The sequence below is a fragment of the Aphidius gifuensis genome, linkage group LG4 (assembly GCF_014905175.1).
Source record: "Aphidius gifuensis isolate YNYX2018 linkage group LG4, ASM1490517v1, whole genome shotgun sequence".
NCBI classification, from domain to species: Eukaryota; Metazoa; Arthropoda; class Insecta; order Hymenoptera; family Braconidae; genus Aphidius; species Aphidius gifuensis.
In genome coordinates this window covers 6,631,329-6,656,206 of record NC_057791.1, presented here as the reverse complement: position 1 = coordinate 6,656,206, position 24,878 = coordinate 6,631,329, and the positions used below count along the sequence as shown (strand labels likewise).

The following is a 24,878-nucleotide window of genomic DNA, read 5'->3' as shown; positions in this document are numbered from 1 at the left end:
TCTAGATTATTTATTTCTGAAGAGAATTTTTTATTTTTAAATTTTTAAAAAAGCCATCTTGCAATTTGAGGTTATATGAATATAAAAGAATATTTTCAAAATTAATAATCCAGCTGAATGTGATAATGATAACTCTGATCTGGTTTTTAATATTTTTTAAAAATTAATTGAATGAATTTTATACGAAACAAAAGAAAATTTCTTTGAAAAAGAGAGCACTCAAGTTGACAAATAATTTAATTTTCATTTTGGCAACATAACCAAAAATATTGTCGTTAGTTAACCACATACATATACAATCCCTGTCACATTTATTTCATCCCTTTATACAGTCCACATCCTAGCGTCAACATAGATCTTTTGAATTGAGACTCTGGACGATTTTGAATGATGAAAGACGATTAACGATCTTTAAATCTTTTGTAGTTTTATTTGTTCAACTTTAAACATTTTTAGTTTCATTTTGATTCAATTTTAATATATTGTTAATAAATTGTTCATGTCAATGATTATTTTGACCACCATTTAAACTACTAACAATATATGAATTCAAAAAAAAAAACGGATAAACTTACCAAGGAATCCACCTCCGGATCGGCAATGTAGTAGGGTTTCTCTTGTCTGATCTGTAACAAATAAATAATATTTAGCATGAGTACTTGAATAATTAGAGATTCCTAGAGTAAGATTGACTACAGTATATATACATATAATTGTGGCATCAAGAAGTTAGATATATATATAATAAATGATAGTATCGGACGGCATAACGCAATAAGCGATTTCCTTAGCGTGCTCTCACTTTAATTGGTCGTTACTCCTTAATAATTTATACATATATACTGAATACATGTATATCTGCATACATAAAATTCAGTTAGATACACAGAGAAGAAAGTAAAGACCGGGAATTCTGGCATACCGGAAATAAACCGGAATAGTATACGATACTCAACGTTTCACAGCCCCATTGTCTTTTTTAACCTTGGACAAAATATTTAAGATTAACCTAACAACCATGACTGCTTTTAATTTCATTAATTATTACATTTATTATCACTTTAAACAAAAAAAACAATTCATAACATCATGAGAAAGTATTCTACATTACCGACTATGATTTTAAATTGAAATAAAAAGAAGAAGACAAACACAATTTATGCTGCGATATAAAATAACGAAAAAGAGAGGTGATGAAGAAGAATAAAGAAACATAAATGTAATAACAACAATGATAATAATAAAAAAAAAACATGAACTAGTTTCTTGCTTGAGTATCTGTACGCTCACCGCTGGGTTTTTTGATGGTCCCTGAGCGACTGGTATACATATAGGCGCCATACCAGGTAGACATCAACGATTACAAATTGTAAAGTTTTAATAAAACAATTCAATTGTTATTTGATGATAAAAAAAAAAAGGCTTAATATATTTTTATAAAAATACACATAAAATGCGAAAGGAATTTAATATATTTTTGTAAAAATAATAAAAGATATTTTATATGTCAATTGGCTTGAGTCTTGACGGAATATTTTTAGGTTAGAAAAAAAAAAAAGAGTTTGAGATCAATAAAAGAATAAAGTTATTGGATAAAAATATTAATTAATATAATATATATTTTAATAATAATGACGTTGCATTTATTTTTGATGTGTGTGTGAGTAAAATGTACGGCAATGTTTAGTACAGACATACGGTGATCTTTCTGAAAGATATGTATACGTATGAAGCAGCTGCTGGTTTATATAATAAAACTTTGGGCCACCTTTTCACTTCGGTAACCCTGAAGAAGACCCTCGCTCCGTTTTTTTTTTTTTTTTTTATTTTTCGCCATAACCAATCACAAATTTTCTCAACAAACGAGCAAATATCTAACAAATAAAAAGAACAATAGAGAAAATGAAAAAAAAAAAGCCATATTTAACATGTGAAAAGTAAAAGATAATAAATAATAATGATTATCGTGTTATGAAAATTTGGGATTTACAAAAGACATTAAAGTTTACAATGAAATTTTGGGAAGAAACTGTATAATCTGGTCATTAGTAGTAGTTTAAAAGAAATAAAAAGAAAAAAGGAAAGATGACTTTGACCATGGAAAAACATTTGCAATAAATGTATTGTTGAAAATTTTGAAGGTTTCAAAAAGATATTTGCCGAAAGATCTTTGGATGGTTTTGTACCGTTTTTTTTTTCTTTTTTTTTGTACCCCTGGTGATGATGGAACCCAAAGGTTTCGCGTTAATGTTATTTAGTCCTTGTTGACTTTCTCCCCTTGAACTCATGATGAGGCAAACACCTTTTGACGAAACGAAAAAATACGTTTTGTTTTTTCTAATGCCATAATTTTAACAACCAAATCGATAATGAAAAAATAAATTCAAGAAAATATAAATGTGTCAAGTTGAGTTTATGATGATAATATGAAAATTGTAGGTTTTCATTGAATTGCATGTAATGTATTACCTGTCACGCTATTCAACACATTAAAATAATTTTCAATAAACTAATTTATTATTATTTATGAGTAAATAATTTATGTATTAATTTTAACTTTGTCAATTTCAAGTTTAAATATATAACTATTGCTTTTTTAGACACGTTAACATCACCTTGTTTCCTAAACATTCAGCTCGTTTCTGACGTCATAAACTGGTTCAAACATTGTACGAACCCGTTGTGGCTGATATTATAAACCGAGAATGCTGACCATCACGCCTCATTTTATCATACACTAGTTTTAAAATATATATATTTATTTTTTATACAATATAAATTGCTATTAATTTACTAATTAACAAAATTAAATATAATAAAAGCTTTAATTTTCTCTATTTTTGCTGTTATAATTATTTTTAAAATATATTTTACCATTGTGTAATTCATAAAAAAGAGTGAAAAATAAAACAAGACAAGTTGACCAAAAGTCTGACAGTAAATAGCCATTCTAGCTTATCAAGATGATCTAAAACGCGTGGTTGCTTATATTTTTTTTTATGTGCATGTGACCGACATCAAGTTTTACTTTCACTCTTGAAGAATCATGGGTCCAGTTAAACAGCAATGCATATAAAACAAGTCAACCTGTTGAATAAATATACGTAATACTGTGGTCAAGTTGAGAGACAATAATATCCATCAGACACCATAAGAATTCAACTATTTTAGAATCAAAAAAATCACGTGTTTAAATTTTCAATTTTTAATTTTGAAAAACAAGTTTGATGATTGAAAAAAGATGCATTCAGTAACGAAATTTTCTCATATACATTTTGATATAATAATTAATTCATAATAAAAAATTATAATCAATTATTTCGTCAATATAATAATGAAAAAATAAAAAAAAACACGAACCAAGTGAAGGAAGAAGAATTGGAAAAAAAATGGCAGAGATGCGAAACGGGTGAAACACAGAGTGGTTGCTCTTTTGGCCGTCGATTCCTGGTGAGTTAGCGCAAAAGTGGAACGGGTATAAAGATAAAAAGGCCCAAACCATTGGGACAAAGAACAAAAAAAAAAAGAAAAAAGTAAACTGAGAAAAAAAAAGCAAAATAAAAATTGTACCGGAAAAAAATAAAAAAATAAAAATGAAGGGAGCGTCAACAATGAGCCGCGCGAAAACAGCAGGATATACCCGTGGCACGTTTTAAGCACGGAACGATGCACCAAGAGCAACAACTGGGACCCCAAGTATATGTATAGTGTAAAAAGGCCTCCTGCGTTGTCTCGGTTAGGTTATACAAGGTTTAAAAACGTTCATAGTATATACACAGTTGGTGTGAGTATAAACGAAGAGATGAGCCAAAGACCACGAACCCGCGGGGGATATAATGGCGTTGCCCTATTGAATAGATCAATTTACAATGGCACAAAATGAGCAACGGCCCTTTTATATTGCATTTATGAATTTTTCTATTTCACTCTAACTATGCGCATTTATATATTCTTTATAAATTCAAACTTTTTTTAACCATATAAACCTGCAATGAGCAATATTATTCGAGTCTGGCATTGCGCATTTGATGTGCGCATGCGCAGTAGATCTCATTATTTTTTACTTTTTGTATGCATCCTGTGATGATGATGGGCGCGCGAAATAATCCGTTCACTGCAGCGTATGGCCCCCTTCTTTTTGACGCTGTTTTATTTTTATTTATTTATTTTTTTGGGCCCTATCTTCAGCCAACAATCAACAAGGACAGTCGCGCGCACATATATAAACACACATATTTTTAACTAAAGTTTATGATACAAAGTATATCAAACAAACACAACCGCAAGAGGATTGTCACCTGTTTCATTATATACACTCATGAAAAAATATATGAATAAATTTTTGTTACTCAATATACATGGGGTTTATTATTTTTTAAATTTACAGATATGCTGCATTGTTTTTATCATTTAAATATAAAAATAAAGATCATTAATAAGATTGATATAGGGTCAAGTGTCACATGTTTATGTCACAGGTTATCTGAATCGAGTTGTTGCAATTACTGCCACACGTATTGTAACATTATGAAAGTTAAATTTATGGTTAAAATATTAAATATATATCAAGTTTTTGTTCGTTCGTTATTTTTCATTAGGGTGATCATGGCTAAATATAGTTTTTTGTTGATGAATTTATGGCTTTGAAAAATTAAATTCTTTCTCTTTGACGAATATTTTTGACCTGTGGTGGGTTTAGATCTAGTGTTAAAATGAGAAGAACTAAAATTCACAAATTCTTTTAAGACATTTTTAAGATGAGTGCTAAAAGAACCTTCGAATATTTTTAAATATTTCAGGAGAGAGCCAGTGATCTTTTTATTTATTTTTTTTTTTCCTTCTAAAAAATTTATCATTTATTCTTTGGATACAACAAAGCACAAAGCTCCAATTCTTATCGTTATCAGACAAATTGCTAAAACTTATTATGCTACTTGTCTTACCTATGCTTGAAATAAATTGATAACGCGATAATTAAAACTCGTGATTTTTTTATATATCTTAATCCCTTATATATCATTCCACACAGTAGCAATAATAATCAAATTACAAAAAAAAAGAATAATTAATTGTTTTTAATAACGAAAAAATTATATAAAATTTAAGTTAAGCAAAGAGTACACGAAACGTGTCATGTATTTTGTATAATCACATGTAAAACAAACTCATAAAAAAACATAATAAAAAAAAAAACAGCTAGTAAAAATAAAAAATAAAAATCCGAGAAACAATAAAAACACACAAGACTTATGACTGCTAAGTACATCAACATTGTGCGACAACGAGTTATCATCAGGACTCGTATAATATATATACTTTAAATAAATTCAAAATGATTTCACTTGACCTGTCCCAGCTTGTTATCAACAAGCTATGCTCACATTAATGACACTTGATAAGTTGCAAATATAATGCAAATTACAGCTAAAAACATTTTTCCTTTTTACAATTATAAAAAACACACTATTGTTTCTATTCGACTCGAGTTGATCCATCAATTGTATTTTCAATTTTTACATAATCAATTAATTCAATAATCTATTAATTAAATTGTCATAAATTGAAAAATTATCTTGAGATTTTTTTATCATCAACAAATAAATAACATCTTTTTTTTTTAGAACAGTTAACGTGCCTTTTTTTTTATTATTTAATTCAACACGTATAAACAAGCATTTAAAATAAAAAAAACGGAATTTTCCTAAATTGATTATAGACGTATTGGATATTTAAAGGGTGTATATTATTTTTGTTTTTTTATTTTAAATTCTTGAGGTACCCATCAGAGGTACACGTATGTGCGATGGAATGTAGACGGTGAACTGGTACTTTTTTTTATTTATATTTATTTATTTTTATTTTTTTTTTCATTAAAAGGCCCCGAAAAATCTGAGTATATAAGTCTCAGGTTACCAACACAACGTGTCCTTGGGGAATGCCTCGTGGTGGGTTTTATAGAAAGCCATCGAAAAAAAAAAAAAATCCCGCAGCAAGCTGAAGATTGTACGAGTGAGACAAAACTGTAAAAAAAATCAAATAATAATAATACAAGAAAAAAGGCATAAAGAAATAAAAGAGATGAATATAAGAATAAAAATAAATGTAGAAAAAATATATATGTTCTCAGGATAAACCCAAGTTGGAGTATGTTAGAAAATTCAAAAATAATTTCTTTTGGAATTTCATGTGTATGAAAGTGGGTATTTAGTGATTGTCAGAAAAACAATTTTTTTTAAATCTTTTTATTTTAAAAGAAGAGTAAAATTGAGTGTACATTTTCTCCCTAGAGAAATGTTTATTTATTTTTTTTATTAACAGAGTTAACAAATTGAAGAAAAATAAAAAATAATTTTTCGAAGCAAGACAGGAAGTGGCGTCAAGACGCCCATTATCATTGAGGCGAGTTTCTATGCTCCAAAAAAAAAAAGAATTCAAAATATAAATTTAATACAACAAAGTTTGTCTCAGTTAAATCATATAGCTGTATTTTTATTGAGCGACAGAGAGCGCTAGAATCGAATTTAATCCAAGATCGGTATCTACTTGTTATCTATTTATCAGATATTTTTTTCGAAAATAAAAACTTTATAGGTATAAAGTAGATGTTTACTAGCCAGTTATTTTCTATTCCAACTGTGTAAGGTTGGATTTATATATTTGATAATTAATAATACAAATTTTACAAGTTCAAAACAAGTAACAAAATATTTAACTATAACAAGATGCCACAAGCCACGTCACCGAATAATTGAATAATTCTTTACGAGCACACCTTTTAACTTGATGGCCAGACACAAAGTGAAATTAGAAATATATAATTTGATAATTTTACGTTATAAATAATTAGTTTTTTTTTGTTCTTACCTGTTTTGAGAAAACCGCAATGTCCTCATTGAAACTTTCTGAAGAACAAACATCACCACCAGCAACACCTGGTTCTCTTGGTGTACATGTTGCCAATTCACATTTTTCAAAAATCAATGCAAGCAAGGGAAACAGTGGATGTCTGAAATATGAAAAATAAAAATTAAATTATTAAAACTGCAATAAAAATTATTTTAAATATTATTATTATTCATATTTCTAAATTATTTTATATATTTTTTATTTCTTTAGCAAGAAACGAAATTCAGCGTGAAGGAATCTGAACGTTTTCTCTCCGTTCCCTCCGTTTTTCGTTTCTTCGTCAATACAAGAAGATTAAGAGAGCAAAATACAGAGAGAAAGAGAGAGAGGCGTTGAGCACGCGGTCCGACGGAAGCCGCGTGAGCAACGCCGTGTAGCAGCTGTTTATCGTTGGGTACTCTGACCCATCAGGGTGTTCCTTCTATTCGCTTCATCCCAAAAGCCTCTACACAAAAAAAAAAAAAATGAGACAGAGAAAAGAAAATAAAGAAGATGGAAAAAAAAAATAAAAACGAACAGAGATAACGAAACCAGTGTGGATGAAAAAAAGACAGAAATATTTTCTCCCTGCCTTTGAAAAAATTTTCCTTTTTTTTTCCCATTTTATATTTGACATAAAAATACATACTGTATATTCAACGGATTTAAGAAAAAAAAATTTATATTTTCAAATTTGTCAAATATTTCAGGGTAAAAATAATTTTTTCAATGTAAAAAAATAAAATTGTAAAAAGATTATGAATTTTTTTTTATTTTAGTGTTACTCTCAAGATAAGATTAGCTATAGAGTGTGAATCTCATGGTGTTGTTGGTATCAACGTCATTTTAGTGCAATGACCCTAAATAAAAAAATTTTTTTTTTTTTTTTTATAAATATATTAAAATTGATATACATATTTATATTTATATATGTTCAGATTTAGTTTAAATATACGAGTGTGTTACACACTGTGCATGTCCAAATAAAATTTTGAAAAAAAAAAAAGGCCAAGGTCCTATAACAGCCTCAAGCATAAAACGATTCGGAACGAATTTCGACAAATTGACATGAACGCATGCCGGGGGTATATAAATATATATAGAAAATAAAAAATAACTGCAATTTTGCAACCGTATAGTTAAACAACACAGCACTCAGAAAAGTCTGCTACCTAATATTTTTTTTCTCTCTGTCTCTCCCGAAAAAAAAAATACTTAAAAATTACAGAACAATTTTTAAATCGGGAGCTTATATATATTATTTTTTATTTATTTTTATATATATTTTCATTAAGAAGGTAACTACTGTGGTGAAATATTTTTTTCGTGTTCAGTACTAAATTTAAAAACACAAGAGTTAGCAAAGGATTCATCAAAGGAGGCGTGTTTCAAGAAGCAGCTCCCTTAATTCAAGATCGTGAAAGATAAGAGTATCCCCTGATGAACTCCATAAAAAAAAATTTTTTTTAATATATCTACGGTATTCAAAAAAATAATAAAATGATAATGTAAATTTGTTTTTATTAATTTTTGATTGACATTGAAAAAAGGGGCAGGAGGGAAAGAGGTAAATGATAAATCGTAAGTGCACGTGCGAGAAAATCAGTGACGAATAAACAAGGTGTCAGGATGATGACCACAAAGGTAATGATATGATTGGCCGTTGAACGTTGTGTTTGGTGAATTATGTGGTTTTGTGGTTTCCGTTATTTTATTTATTATTATTATATATTTGTTGTCTCCATTTTCTTCAATCATAAATACATCAAACTATTTTTCTCTTATCGAAAACTTTATGATTTTTAAATTTTATTCTTTGATAAATTTATCATCAAGTTGCCATCAATCTCATGCATTTTTTTTCCGATCAAATCCAACAAAAGAATCAATGATCCGAATCAAAATGAGACGTAATGCAAAAGATCAAGATAAATGATTGCATTATCAACTGGTCATTATCAGGCCTTGGTAACCAACCCGAGCAAAGAGCAAAACACGACCGATAATACACAAGAAAACACAAAAAAAGATATTTCACTAAAAAAAAAAAAATTTATGATAACGAAAAAAAACTCAATCAAAACAAATAAACAAAAAATTTATTTAAAATGATTTTTTTACGGAAGGAATAATTATTTGAATAGACCTACAAGGGTTAATAGTCTGCTAAAATAATGCACTTGAGAAAAAATAAATAAATAAAAAAGATATCTAGTGAATATATTCTAGGAAAGTTAGAAATTTAAACCCACGCAAGTTGGGGCACACGACGAGTGGACAAATTGCAGGTTAGGTTAAAAAAAAAAAAATAATAAGCTTCTGTTCTTGGTGGGATACAACCAAAAATCTTGGCATTTTTTAACGACGATAAATCATATAGAACATGTATATGTGTGAGTTGTAGATGATTGAAGATAAACGTGCCATGAAACTATATATTTTTTTTTTTTTTTTTCTAAACGCCCACATGATGGAAATCGCCTCAATCTCGCAGTGATTTTGATGTGCAGTGTATACCACATTCCTACATGATTCTCAAGTTTATGTATTTGTCTTTGATTCCCACATTATGTCATGGAAAAACCTGTACAAAGTACAGCTTTTTTTTCCAGCTGGTGTTCAACTCTCTTTGGATTCGTCTCCGAACTCTGACACTCTATAATGTTGATGAGAGTCTGATGGTTTCATGCATCCTCCCTCTAATAATTTAACCCCCTTCACGAGAAAATAAATGAATTATTTGTGTGTGTCTCTGTTAATTAGTTGGCATGGTGCAAAATAATAATCCCTAATAATTTTGCTGTTTGATATTTTTTTTTTCCTTACACTTGGCCGGTGTAGAAATTTTTTTTTGACCGTTTGATGGGATTCGATAACCGACCCGTGATGAGCTATATGCTCTACCAGATGCATCTAAATTTATTATATTTTTTCTTTCACATTTTTTACCGACACTGTCTCGTGCACAATCAGCTTTCAATTTTATAAATTGTTATAAAGTAAAATTTTAATTGTAAGTATAAATAAAAAATTAATTTATCAGTAATTCATCGACCGCATAGATGCCAATCACACGACTAAATTTCCCTCAAGTTTAAAAAATTATTCTATTATATTTTTTTTTTCCGTTAATTGGCACGCAACACTCGGATACGCACAATGAGTTGATTCACCATAATACTGAAAAAATTCAGTAAATAAAATATGCATAAAATATATAATTTTTGTAGAAAAAAAAAAAAAAAAAAAATGTGTGTGTAAGCAACAACTGCCTTATAACCGATGTCTCTATCAAAAATATATATTTATATACAGAAAGTAGGAAAAAAAAAAAACAAGAAATAATTTATTTTTATTCTTAATTGAATGAACGCTTACGAGAAAATTAATTCTTGACATTAAAAATTTATTTAGCCACTATATTTTGTGAGATATTTATCTTTTAATTATCATTAATAATAATAATAATTAAATAATTATAATTGTTAGATTTTTTTTTAACTCAAATACAAAGTAACAACAAATATATAAAAAGAAAAAAAAAATGAAAAATCTAGTGGAGTCGTTAAAATGTTATACTGTTAAACCAACTATATATATTTTTATTTATTTATTTTTTATGCATTTAAAAGGTGGTAAATTTGCTATACAACACTATCTTATATTTTGTTGCTCAATAAAAAAACAAAAAAAAAATTTATTGCATGTGAAAGATAATTTTTTTAACTATTTAAAATTTTTCAAGTTATACTAATTTTTAACAATAATAGATTATATTTTTTTATTGACTATAAATTATATTTTTTATTCTCAAAGATATATATACAAAAAGAAGAAAACTAAATTTATCATTTTATTTAAAATTTAAAAACTTACCCATAAATTGCGTCTTTGTCACGTTTGTGTACATCAGGTACTGCTGCTGCAGCGGCCGCTGCAGCCGCTGCAAGTACATGCTGTGGTTGATGTGGTGGTGGTGGTGGATATTGTGGATGAGCTGGTGCCATTCCACCTAAATGTGGACTATGATGTAGACCAGGTACACCTCTTGCATTACCATGTGGATCATACAATCCTGCACCTCCACCGCCTCCTCCTCCTCCACCGCCACCTTCGAGGTAGCCACCATGCAGCCCGCCATCATCATACTAAATAAAATAAATTTTTTTTCATTTCAATTAATAAATAATATATACAAAGTCAACAAAGAGAAACAAAGAACATAATAAAATACACAAGTGTTACATCAAAATTTATCTCAACAGTTGGTGCAGATATATATGGGAACACATTATATGGTGGTGCTATCAAGTACTCCATATGTATAACTGGCAATACTCTAATGCAGTATATTATTTTGTCGACAAAAATAATGTACTTTAATTATTTAAATATTATATTTATTTATTTTTTTATTTAAATATACATAAACTCAATTTATAAAATAAATATATAATTAAATGAAAAAAATTTAATAATACATGTTTTTTTTTTTCTTCTTCTTTTGCAAAATTAACGCGAGAAAAATATTAACCTGGTGTTCACCTTTCCTGTTTCATTGTCTTTTGACGGCTAAGTACAGATGGCTGATGTGCATGAATATTATTTTTTTTTTAAATAAACTCAAACGGAAATCCCAAAGAAAATTATAAAATTTGCATAAAATAATATATATTTTTATTGTTATTATTTGTATATTGTTTATTTAATATTGTCAACCGATTAGTATATATCATAAATTAAGTATTATTGTTTAAAGTGTATTACTTGTTAATATGAATAGTAAATAAATATTTGACGTGTATCTGTGAATTGCGTGACGTTAATTATCATTCAAATAATCACCAGGTCGTGACTTTATAATATCAGGCACATACGTCCTTAAACAATTAATAAATGATAATAATAAAAATCCCTGACAATTTTTTAATATATACTGAAAAGAGAGACAGTGTTACCACGAAACAGTTCATTGAGTTTCAAGATGCTGTATGGCAATAGAAATAACTGAAAGAGAATTGCCATAAAAGTTGATCACGAACGAATGAATAAGATGAATAAAAGAAAATAAATTAAAAGAAAAAAAAAAAAAAAATACATACATACATACGAGAGAATATAAAGAATGAAATAATAAATAAAAATGCGCAATGCGATCTCATGAGAAGTAGGGGGTCCAATTCGAAAGTGATTTGACGTTATAAGGTACTTCTGGCGCCACGTATTTATCACTGACACGTATTACATGTTTAACTCATATATTTTATATATATTTATATATATTGACATTTACGATTTTTTATAACATTATAATTTATTTTTTATTATACTTAAACATGAATAAGATAATTGTGTATTTTTTATAAAACTACTAATCTCAAAACTAACCTCAAAAAACAATGATTTCTCTTGACAATTTACTAGGGATTTTAAAGAAATCAAGTTGGTAAATTCTTGTCTGGTGATTTTTCATCAAGAGGGAAAGTTTAAAAAAAATTATATTTGTACTACTGTATTATATAAGTGAAAGGATATTTTCTGCATCGTGTGTGATTGATGTCGACATTTAGAAAAAAAAATCATTTATAATATATTGATGGTTTGTTGCAGGACTAGGTTATCGGGTATTTTTCTAATGAATATGTAATTCCCTATAGATATATGAGAATAATAATGTGCATCATTTGAGAAAAAAATTTCCTGGAATATAAGGAAGTTGTCTCGCGGCAAGACGTCACGTGCATTGTATTTTTTTTTTTTTTAATAAATATATATCGTGTGTGTCTGTATGTCTTGTCTGGTGTGTTTTTGGACCACGAACTTTGCTGGCTGATCAAAAATCCCTTCGGGCACATGCATTTTTAACTTTTTAACAAAAATTTTTGTTTTATTATTTAACTTTTTTTTTTTTTTCCTTCCTTCATGGCAAATAAATAAAAAAAAAATTTATATATATATATATATATAATATTGTGCTGAACATACACGCGAGCATTGAGACACGCATCATGAATTTTAACGGTTTTTTTAAAAACGAAAAAAAAAAAAATTCATAAAATAACGAAAAAAAAAAAGAAAAATCCATGAAAATATGATTTTCTAACGGTATAAATTTATACTCCATAGCATGAATTCAAATAATGAAAATAATTAATTTATATATTTAATGTAAACAAAAAAGTTTTATCATTAAAATCGAGTAGTATTTTTTTTTTTTTGAATATTAATATTATTTAAAACATTTGTTTGATACATTCGACTGATTATTTTCTTAACATACTTGATTTACGACCTCGTTGATCGTCAGTTATCTCACAAACGGGGCCAAATTTTCGTCACTTTTTTTTTTTTAATATATATACGTTCCCCGCTATTACACTTACAGCAACAGACATTTTTTATATTTTTTTTTTATTTACACAACACTGAGCATACTGATTTAATAAATTTAAAAATTAAATTATAATTATTTACTTATTATTATGTTGAGTTAATTGTTTTTAATATCAATGAGTGTGTTGGATGATGATAAAAATTATTAATCTATTTTTATATCAAGTTTTTTAAATGAAAATAATTATTAATGCATTGTTTATATATAAATTAATGTGGTAACATCAATGTCTTGTGAGACAATAATAAAACTCACTTTTTCACGTTATAAATAATTTTCTATCTCATCACAACTCCAATCTTTCTAACATACAAAATATACATCTATAGAGTTTAAATTCTTATCATCAATCGTGATGATAAAACTTAATTTTATGATGAAAAATAAAAAAAATATATAAATAAATAAAAAAAATCTTTTTTTATCATACCCCGCGGTACACGAGGCCCGTTATCACAAAATAACACCATTATTTTTTTTGTGTCTCAAGTATTCTTTATATAAACTACCTAATAATAAAAAAAAAAATTTATTCAACTTCTAATATGTCAAAAATTAGATGCGACGGACTGGCACTGATATTATTTTTTATTAAATTATTTTAATTATAATTTTTATTATTTGTAAATTAAACGTCAAGTATTTTAATAATAAAACAATAATATTTACAAATAATTTTAATCTGTTAAAGTCATTGATTCATTGATGATAAACAGAGTATTTTATTTATTCAATTTATTTTCCTGATAAATAATTTGGATGATCTTTGCAACATTGTGTTTGTGAAAATATAAATTTTTATGTATCAACGGCCGTAAGTGTATTTTATAAAAATTCAGAAAATTTGTTGATACAATAGATCTAATGAAAAAATATGTCAAAATAATAATTTTATAAATACTTCTATTTATTTATTGAACCGTGCAAACTAGTCTCAGGAAAAAAACAATTCGTTTAGTGATGAATTTAGACGTACAGTTGTCCGTAGGATCAGAAAAAAAATTTCATTCAAAATATATAAAGTTTAGAAAGATTATTTATTTATTTGAAATAATTTTAATATACAAAACAGATTACTCCACTTGCACGTATATCATTAATTTATATTTAATTTCATCTTATAATAAATCTAAATGAATATTTCGAATTTCGAATTAATACTAATTTCTAAATTTTTCGAAAAAACGTAAAATACAATAAATTATTTTGTAAAGTGCTTTTAATATTCAAGTGTTCTAACGCCAATAAGTAACCAGTTTTAATAAATATAAATAAACAATAAACATTTTTTTTTAATAAATTAATGAATGGTAAATTAAAGATTTTTAAATTCGAAATCGGATATCATATTTCATGTAATTTTTTGTAAAGTTCAACACTATATGTAGCGAGATAATATAGCAAAGCACACTATTATTTCTATTTGATTTGATTTTTTTTTTCTAAGATGGTAAAGAGACGACGGAATGATTTTTTAGTAAAGTAAAAAGTATTAAATAATTAGTAAATATATATAAAACAGACGTTAGTGTTTAGAAACAACAAAGACTCTATCAATAACTGATAAACTTATGATCTTATTTGGTATTTGTTTTTTTTGTAAACAAAGTACTATCTTAAAATTTGTTACATTTCATATATGAAATTACGCATATAAATAAGCAATATATATTGTTTAAATCAAACTTTTGTATCTAGAATTATGTACAAGATTTAATTATAAAATATTTGATTTAAATTAATAAATTCACAATTAAACCGAACAAAACAAATATAAAGATAAGTTCCCAAATATAAACAAAATAATTGATATTTTTTTGAAAGAAAAATCCGGAAAATGCGTTTCGAAAAAAATATAAACAAATCAAGATTGATTGTTTAAATCTTCTAGCTAGATTTGTAGAGAAATAAATGAATTAAAAAATATTAAATATTACAAATATATAATAGATCCAACTTTGAATTGGTAAATAACTAAAATATAAATATTTTCCATTTGTAGAATTGTTAAAAATTATAAATTTTCATAAGAAGAACTGATAAAGCTCCAAGTATTTTAATATCGTATTCTCTTAAAAAACTTAAAACTAAATCAAAATTCCTTAAATTTATTTATAAAAGAATAAATTATTTTCATCAAATATACTTCTAATAAAATAATTTTAATAATAATTATAATTTTACATATGAAAACACATGTGTTTTTAGATTACAAAATTTTTTATTTAATTCTATAATTGATAGATTGTAAATAAAAATCATTCATGAATAAAATTTAATTACAATGACTCAAGTATTTTATAGGAAAACTTTCGATATAAATTTTTCTAGTATTAAGTATTTTATACAAAAATACTTGAATAAACAAGCCGTCGGTAATTAAACGAATTTTTTTAGAGTCAATTTATTCACACTTGAATGAATTTATTTATTTTTTTCTTTTCATATGTTTTTTTTTTTTTTCGTCAATTGGAAATAGTTTAAATGAATGCTTTGAAGTAAAAATTAATAAAAAATAAATATTTAAAGTAAGCACTTGTGTATTTTGTTATTTTTCTAAATTATTTATTTATGATAATACACATACCCTTGGCTGAGCCATGAACGCCCTGGCCGCGCCGGGGAAATCTGCGTGCTGAGCCACCGTAGCGGCTATATTTCCAACAAATAAAAACGACGATTCAAACTTCACACTATTGTTTAAACAATGTCACTTTGTCTTCACTTGATATTTAATTATTTAAAATATATAATATAAATTGTATATTATTAATAAACTAATCACTCCAATTTTTAAAAAAGTTTCAGTAAATAAATATTACTCACAAAAATTGAGTATTATGTTTATTTTTTACAAAAAAAATATTTAAATTTTCGCGGTTAAATATCCGCGTTACTCTCCGCCCTCCACCCGGGGCTATTATTCCAACACACTTAAATTTTCTATGCAAATTTAAAATATGCTTTATTTATTTTGTTTATTTTGTTGGAGCAACAAAATTATCTTCAAATAATATTCAAATTATTTGATTATTTGCGTCAGCACTTTGTCGTACATTTATTGCTCAAGTTCCCATGCTTCCTCATCTTGACTTAATTTTTTTTTTTTCTATATTAATTTATTATTTATTTTTCTTGTTTTACAACTTTCTTCTTTTGATATATAACGACAAAATAATCAACACTCGTTATCGCTTATTCAAGAAGTTATCAGACCCAGAGCAGGTAAAACAAAAAAAAAAAAAAAGAATTTCTTATCAGTCGTTATTTTATTTATTTTTATTCTCAATGAAATAATCACTGAGTATTCATTAAAAATTATAAAAAAAATCACTAACAATAATAATAACAAACTTTTGTTCCGCACTGTCACTGATTGGAAAAAATAAATAAATAAATAACTAAGTAAATAATTACTTGTCAAGACCGCGATGATTAGAGACAATAATTTTTTTTCCTTTTATTTTTTAAATTTTTTTTTCTATGGTAAAATCTCACAAAACACAAAACGAAACACGATGTCACTATGCACAGCCGATATACATCCTTTTTGCCGACGGGGGGCTTAGTTGCTGCTGGGTCTTCGGTGTAATGCTTCTGAGTGGGGGAAATTGAGGGGGAGAATGAGGGGAGGTCACTCTCCAGGTATAGACAAAATTGTATACAAGCCACGAGGGTTTTATCTTCGTATTTTTCTCTTGTGGTATGTCGATTTTTCTTACTTATGTTTTACGCTTGTTAAATTATAATAAAAAACAATAAGTAAATCGACTACCTGGTAATTTTTGTCGTTACCTTTGATGTTTATTATCGTGCTGATTTTTCTTTCAAATTTTAGCTACTTATGTTGAATTCTTTAACAATTGTAGATTTTTAATTTTCAAAAAATTTTGTCTATTCTCATGTATATATCACGACTAGACTTTTTTATTTAATTAAATAATTTTTTACTCTTATTTTTTATCTTGACATGTGGATACAATGATGATGATTATGATGATATTAAATTAATAACACACGCGATCGCGGAAACAAAAAAATATTTTGTTTTTTAAAAAAAGGCGGGAGAGTACTATTTATTTAAAAATACGAAAAAAAAAAAAAAACAATTAATTTTTTCACTTTAATTATTACGCGTCACAATTAAATACTTTTGAATTATTATTATTATATTTATTGAATATAAATTGATCAACACAATTGTGTGTTAATAATAAAATGATGATAATAACAATAATTAATTTTCATACAAATTGATAAACTCATTAACACGATTGTAATTTATCATATGTATTAAAAAAAATATTTTCATATAATTCAAAAGAAAATAAAAAAAAATGTATTTATTATTCACGTTAATGCGAAAAAAAAAATAATATGTTTATAACATTGTTTAAAGTTTACCGAAAAATCAAACGAGCGAGCGTGATAGCGCCAAGCATTGAGACCCTGCGCCGTCCGCAGTCGTTCGCCAACTGTCAATCACCGAGGTGCACTGTTTAAGAGTGGGGATGGGGGTATGCTAACCACGCCCATTAAACAAAATCTAGTGCGCCGTATTGTAACCGCCCATCTACTGTGGCGACACCATACGACACCTTGATACAACAATGATTTCTCCGCCATCGCTTGAACCAATACAATCACAAAATTTCGTTTTCACTCGGTTCCATCTCTCCTTCGTTCAATTTTTCGTCGATCCCCACTATTTTGTTTTTCTTTTTTTTCTTTTCTCTCTTATTCACCGAGCATCTACATCTCCTTTTTTTCCCTAGCACATTGCCAATCACATCTACTCATCTTTCTCGCACACTATCTATCCTACTTTTGCTCACTATCTTCCTCTCTTTTTCGTCTCTTCTTCTGCACCACTCTCGGAAAAAGCTTTGCATTTTTGCTCATTTTTTTCTTTCCCCTTTTTTTCTATTTTTTTTTTTTTCATTTTACTTTTGCTGCTTTTTTTTGCATTTTTTTTTTTTTTCATTTGATTTTTATATTTTCGTTTTTTGTCTTTCTCCCACTCTTTTTTTTTTTTTCGCTAAATCCACGGACACTGTGTATATGAACGCCGCTGTCTGGCCAGCCTCGTTTGCCCGCTACCACGCAGAAGAGTCAGTGGTATTTTCTCCTCTTTTAACCTCTCTTCTTGTCTGGCTTTTCTCCATAATACATTTTCCGATCCAAACTCCCTTGCTATTCTTGCAATGTTTGTTTATTCCAATAACTATTCTCTTGAAAAATATTTTTCATATTAAATATTTTTAAATATCCCTAGACAGTAAAAATTTAAAAATTGTCGGATAAAAAAAAAAATAACTACTTGAACAAAAAAAAAAAAAACATATTACTTTTTCCAAACTTTTAAAAGCATGCAAAATCCATTTAAACTTGATAAATGTTGCAAATAAAAAGAAAAAAAATTTAGTGCAATTGAGGCAACAGAGAAAAAAAATAAAAAATTCCTAGATCCTAAATCAATGAGTTTTTTTACAAAATGAAAAAGTTTCTATAACTCATCATTTAATTAATTTAAAAGATTGAATAATCGTATGAATGTTAACAATAATCCTGTGCCAAGTATCCGTCGGAAGATGATAAACAACAATGATGACACTGACGAAGGCAACTATGAATTAACTTGGCATATAAATATTTGTATGTAATATCAGTAGCAAATAACATGACACACAAACTTCACAAGTTAATCCGATCATCATCATTATCAAATTTTCTTTTTTTTTTTTTTTTTCAAAACCCACATTTGCTGTCATGTTTTGATGCCTTGAGTTGAGTGTCCCTTATGACATCCTGAATAAGGCTATATATATAAATTGATGCTGGAAAGTGTGAACGAAACAGCTGACTGTGGTGACGTAGAGAAATTGGGTCGGTTATAACCCTGTGTGGTTTTGGAACTTGGAGTTCTATATGTGTATTCGATTCTCAATGAATTATTGCAAAATTTATAAACGATAATTCTATTTACGACAATTTTAAGAGAAAATAAAAATACTAATAACTCAATTCAAATTCAAAATTATTAATAACAAAAGAGTACCTTAAAATTTCCCACAAAAAAATAGTAGTTTTATTATACACGCATATTTATTCAACTTATTTATGACTATGTAATTATATTTTCTTTGAGAAAAAAATTAGATTAATCATATAAATCTTTTCTCTACTATTATCATTTCAATTATTTATTTATCTATTGTTTTTTTTAATGCTAAATTCAACGACAGTTAATAAACCATGACTATAGTCTATACAACCTGCAAGTTAATACCATTACCCACCCTCCTGTCACCTTTAATACTAAGGTGTCCATAATATTACCACTTTTGTTGTTCTCCACTTAGCACGTTCAACTTTTCTTCATGCCTTTTTACACAAACCCATGTTTTTTTTAATACAGACATATACTGTCAAATATATCCCCAAAAAACGTTCAGCGATTCACTATTTTGTACCCTGTTATTTTGATATAAATCACTAGGACTTTTGTATACACCACAGCATAAAACTTACTGTCATATCCTTTTTAAAACTTTACCATTATTTTTAAAACTTTTCAACGGAAGTTTAATAGAAAAAAAAAAAACTTATTTAAAGTCAATTATAAAATACATATATATAAATTAATCATGATTAAATACTATTAATTCTTTGATAATTAATTTTTTATTCATATAAGTTTATATAGATGTATGAGTTTAATTTGCAGTGAATTAAAAAATAGACTCGTTCCTCCGGAGATAAAATTTATCAAGTCATTCTTAGTTTTGAACAGTCTCAAACAAAATGACTTAGTTATTTTTTGAGTCATTCTCAGTGACAATTTTAGTCCTTCTAATGACTCTTCGAAAAATGATTCAGTTCTTTAAAAAAGGACTAAAAATGACGAGTCATTCAAAGTCTTGAAAAAAATGATCAAATGATTTGACTATTTTTTTACGAATAATAAAAAATGACTGTTTAGGACTAAAAAAAAAGCTGAAAAATTTAATCTCAGCAATTACTTTTTTTTGCATTTATCGACAAGTAATTATACAGACAAAATTTTCTCGTAATATGATAATGCTCATGACTGGGGTAAATGTTAAAATCAAGAGAGATGTATACACATGCCTTTGGGTGTATATATTTTCATGTATTTACCTCTGTTTTGAAATCACCACACGGAAATATGTGTGCGTATATATAAATACATGAATAACCGATGACTAGACACAAGGTATATATCAGCAAAATATATATTGAGTATATATCGTGATTCGTCAGTATCTCAAGAGACCTGCCCTGAAGCTGATTAAAAGCATCAAATTACGTTTGTAACCCTGAGGCAATGATACTCACTTTATCATTATCATCTGACTGCTTGTCAAATTTTCATTCAATATGTGTGTCACAATTTTATATATATATATTGTTATTTAAAATTACAGGAAAAACTTATCAGAAAATTGCCTTTTATATTTTCTGTTTTTTTATAGTTTAATTTAAAAATTATATAAATTTAACTTTTAAGGTTGATGAAATACTCTGTACTGTGAGAATTTCACGCCTCGCTTGTTACCATCATGTCCTTAATCAGTCCCGTGAAATTACGTTTACCCGCTTGTCGATCGTTCATCCATCCGGGTCACGATATTTAAATTTTTTTTTTTTTTTCATAATTTTTTTATTTTATTTTTCGATGAATCTTTGATCTCTCATTATCTATAATTTATTCATCGCATATATTTTTAACTTGAATCTTGAAATAATATATTTATAATATTTTTTTACCATATATTATTATTATTATTATAATATATTAAAAAATAAAAAAAAACAAAATTGAATAGTGATGATGTTGTGAGTGAAAATCGAGCATGAATAAAGTGTATTGCGTTATGTTTGTACAATGTTTCGAGACAAAATTTCATACAGGGTTGGCCTATTATAATGGATGCCCAAGGGTGGATGTACTGTGATCGATCACCACCGGTGAATGTGACACCCCTAGGAGTACACATCCGCGCCCCATTAAGCCACCCTTACGGCCGACATGCGCGCACCTACCGTAAAGCGCCTAGACACTGAACCTCGAAACAGCTGAGTCCTCACCCTCTTTTGCACACACAAATACATACATATATATACACATATTTCTTTGTGTATATATATATAAGAGGAACCTCAGGGAGCCTGGGACTTCTAGGTGATATTCCCGGGTTTGGTTGCGCATGAAACAGTCGGTGAACTAAAGGCAATTTTCCAAGTATACCCTTTGCGATTACGACGAGTATTACATTCTTATTATTTCTCATCACATCAAGCACCACCCCACAAATTTCAATTTATATATTTAGTTATTTATTATTCTTTATATATTATATATTTATTTCAATTTTTTTATTTTTTTTATTTTCTGCTTATGTAATTTAAGCCATGACATTGCATTATTGTATTTAGCCAATCAAGACACATACGTCTTGTGGTACATGTAATGAATGGAAAATGACAAGCCACAAGAGTGGTAAAATGTCACATTTATATCCAAGATCAAAATGTAATTTTTCGTTGTGTTAACGATGCTATAAACTTTATATATATATTTTTATATATATAGGTATATGCGATTGTTTTCAAACATTTTAATTTATATTTATTTATTTATTTATTACATTCAATGTCTGTATGATGTCTGGAAGATATTTAATATGTACATTTAGTTAATAATAATATAATTTAAATATATTTTTAAAAATTTACCTAGGTAGCAGCACTTGTCAGACATGCCTGAAGCAAATTTAACTTGTTTTCTACTTGTTGTTTAATAATATACGATATAAAAATTATTTGAATATTAATTTATGGAAAAAAATTGTTTTTTTTTATTTGAAAATTCCAGACAGAATTTTTTAAATGAGTGACAGCATCTGACCAGACATGATGCATAACCGCCCCAGGGGCCTTAGGGTCGTCTTAAAGGGTATCAAAATCATCTTTTATAAAATCTTCTCTCATTTCATATATATTTATTTCTTATCTAACATTTCTTTTTATTATCCTGTCACTTGTTACAATCTTTGCGTATTGCATCTCTTACTCAAAACAAATATAAAATATATATTTATAATGCATATTAACAGATAAAGATACTCACAACTTGATGCACATATCATACTGATTGTTTCAATCAAAACCATTATATACATATATCAAAATTTTTACAATTTTTAAATTATTTTTATATTTTTTAATATAAGCATTCAATTTTTTTTTTTTTTTTTGTCTTCTCCTTTCTTCATCTCATTAACCAAAAATAAAAATGGATAAATAAAAAATATCATCACCGACAATATACATACATACATATATACTTATTAAACACACAAATATATATGTTTATAAATTCATAATTTAATTTTTTAATACGTTCGATTTTTCAACGTCTAAAAAATTATTAATATTTTTTTTTTTTATTTATATATATTGAAAGATGAGAAAATGTTTTTTTTTTTTTTTAATATACAGAATAGAATATTATGGTAACGGTATAATTCAAATTCGATGAACAAACTCATGATGGCTGAATGTCGACCATTGGGCTTCAATAATACCCATAACTGAGCTCGTCGTTGTCCCTCATTAGTGATGCAAATGCGACCAGGCGGTCCACCATTCAAAAAATTTCTCAGAGGCAAAAAAAATAAAAATAAATAAATAAATAAATAATAAAAAAAAAGTAAAAAAAAGTTTATATATATATACCATGGAGGTTCCATTACGGGGTATAACCAACGTCGTTATCCGATGCCCAAAAAATATATATATACGCGCGGAGGCGGCGGCACAATTCCAGGTATAAAAGGCGCGAAGAGATGGAGGGAAAAAAAATGAGTTACATGAAAGAAAAAAATTTTAAAATATAGAATATATATGTAAGAAAAAAAAAAATCAAATAAAATTAATAAAAAAAATAATAATAAATAAATAAAAAGGATATAAATATATTGTTTTTTTTTTTTTATTTTTTTTCAAGAGAGTGAGAAAGGTGGTATGGGGTGATGGGGTGAAAAAAAAAAACATCATTTGATTATCATATAGATTCAGGTTGATTCGTTGCAAACATATACAGTGGCAGTTGCGCGGCAACGATATAGGTGCACCACCCTCTCTCTTTGTTTAATTATATACAGCACAATGTGAGGATTCAGGGGGTTGAAAGGTGGGTGGTGAGTTATGGCACTGTGCTTATCGGGACCACGCCAACTGGTCGCACTTTTCTCTATGTTTGTTGTAAATATATATACAAGATTAAAAGTATATATATACGTGTGTATGTGTGTGTTACAATAATATACAAAAAATAAATTAAACTGCACACAGCGCACTACTTATCGTTGAAAAAAAAATAAATAAAAAATATTTTTACTTTTCAAAGACGATAATCAAATATAATTTTTAACAAAATAGTCATTTATATGAATAAAAAATTAACGTCAAATAATATATATTGAAGTTTTCAAAATATTCGACAGGCAAAACCAAGTTTATTGCAAAATAATAATTTTTTTTTATTTTTCAAACCAAGTGTAAACACGCTCGATAAAACGACGAGATTATACTTTGGGATATATATCATCCTCGTATTTATATAATAGTAATATTAAATTTTTTTTTTTTTTTTTTTCTTCTACTTTTTTCTCGAGATTGTATGTGGCTATTTGCAAAAAAAATAATGTATATCTAAAAAACATTATTCACAAGAAATGAATACACACATATTAAAACTGAAATTTTTTTTTAATCAACTCACTTTGATAAAATGACGTATAGATAATATTATTTTTGTCTCATTCAAAATTATTTTCATTATACCAATACATACATTAAAATAAAAATAAAAAAAAAACAGGGATATTAGTCTTGAACCGTGTTAAATAAATTTAAAAAAAAAAAAAACAATTTTATCTTGATCTTGATGGTCCGTTTTTTTTTTTTTTTTCGTAAATCACTTGTGCGGGACAAGTTGGCTTGACATCAGTCGATCAGTCAAGTTCCAACGACATTGAAGACAAGACGAGAAACGGAAGACACAAATACATGCCATTGGTTAAGACGTTATTGTGTTGTGAATCGACAGGCGGCTTTCGTCAGTGCGAACACCCTGCGCCCTTTGATACCGTCGGAATAAAAAATATATAAAAAAAACTAAATTAAATTAAAATAAAAATTCTTTTTACTCTTGTATACATATATGATGGTTTATAAGTCGCACTGTGTCATACAGATCCCTTTTTTTTTTTTTTTCCTGATGGTCCACCGATTTTTTTTTCCAGCATCTCTCTTCGACTGGGGATCATAACATAATAGGCTCTACACGACTATAAGCTTCCCACTAATTCTGTACTTTTCTTCACTCACTTGCCCGCCTCACATTTCTCTCTTGACTTGAACAAAAAAAAAAAAAAAAAAATGAAAAAATTCGATGCTCTTTTTAGATTTTTTTAATATTTTTTTATTTCTTTCTTTATTTCTTTATTTCTTTCTTGATCTTCAAGTCTGTAGATTATTAATAGAATGCAGGTAGATATGAACAAGATGC

General features: G+C 27.3%; 1 protein-coding gene across 2 annotated transcripts in view; it reads right to left on the bottom strand.

Moving 5' to 3' along the window:
* Positions 1-17,756, bottom strand: part of LOC122854945 (homeobox protein homothorax) — a 194,321-nt gene extending 176,565 nt beyond the window's left edge. The window contains exons 1-4 of one of the 2 annotated variants that reach the window (XM_044155982.1): positions 15,867-17,756; positions 10,762-11,033; positions 6,865-7,006; positions 576-626 (exon numbers count right to left, since the gene is read on the bottom strand). In XM_044155982.1, the coding sequence (XP_044011917.1) occupies positions 576-626; positions 6,865-7,006; positions 10,762-11,033; positions 15,867-15,881 (480 nt within the window). In that variant the 5' untranslated portion in view covers positions 15,882-17,756. The remainder of the gene's footprint in view (positions 1-575; positions 627-6,864; positions 7,007-10,761; positions 11,034-15,866) is intronic. The other variant, XM_044155983.1, reaches the window with a different exon arrangement.
* Between the last annotated feature and the right edge of the window lie 7,122 nt (positions 17,757-24,878).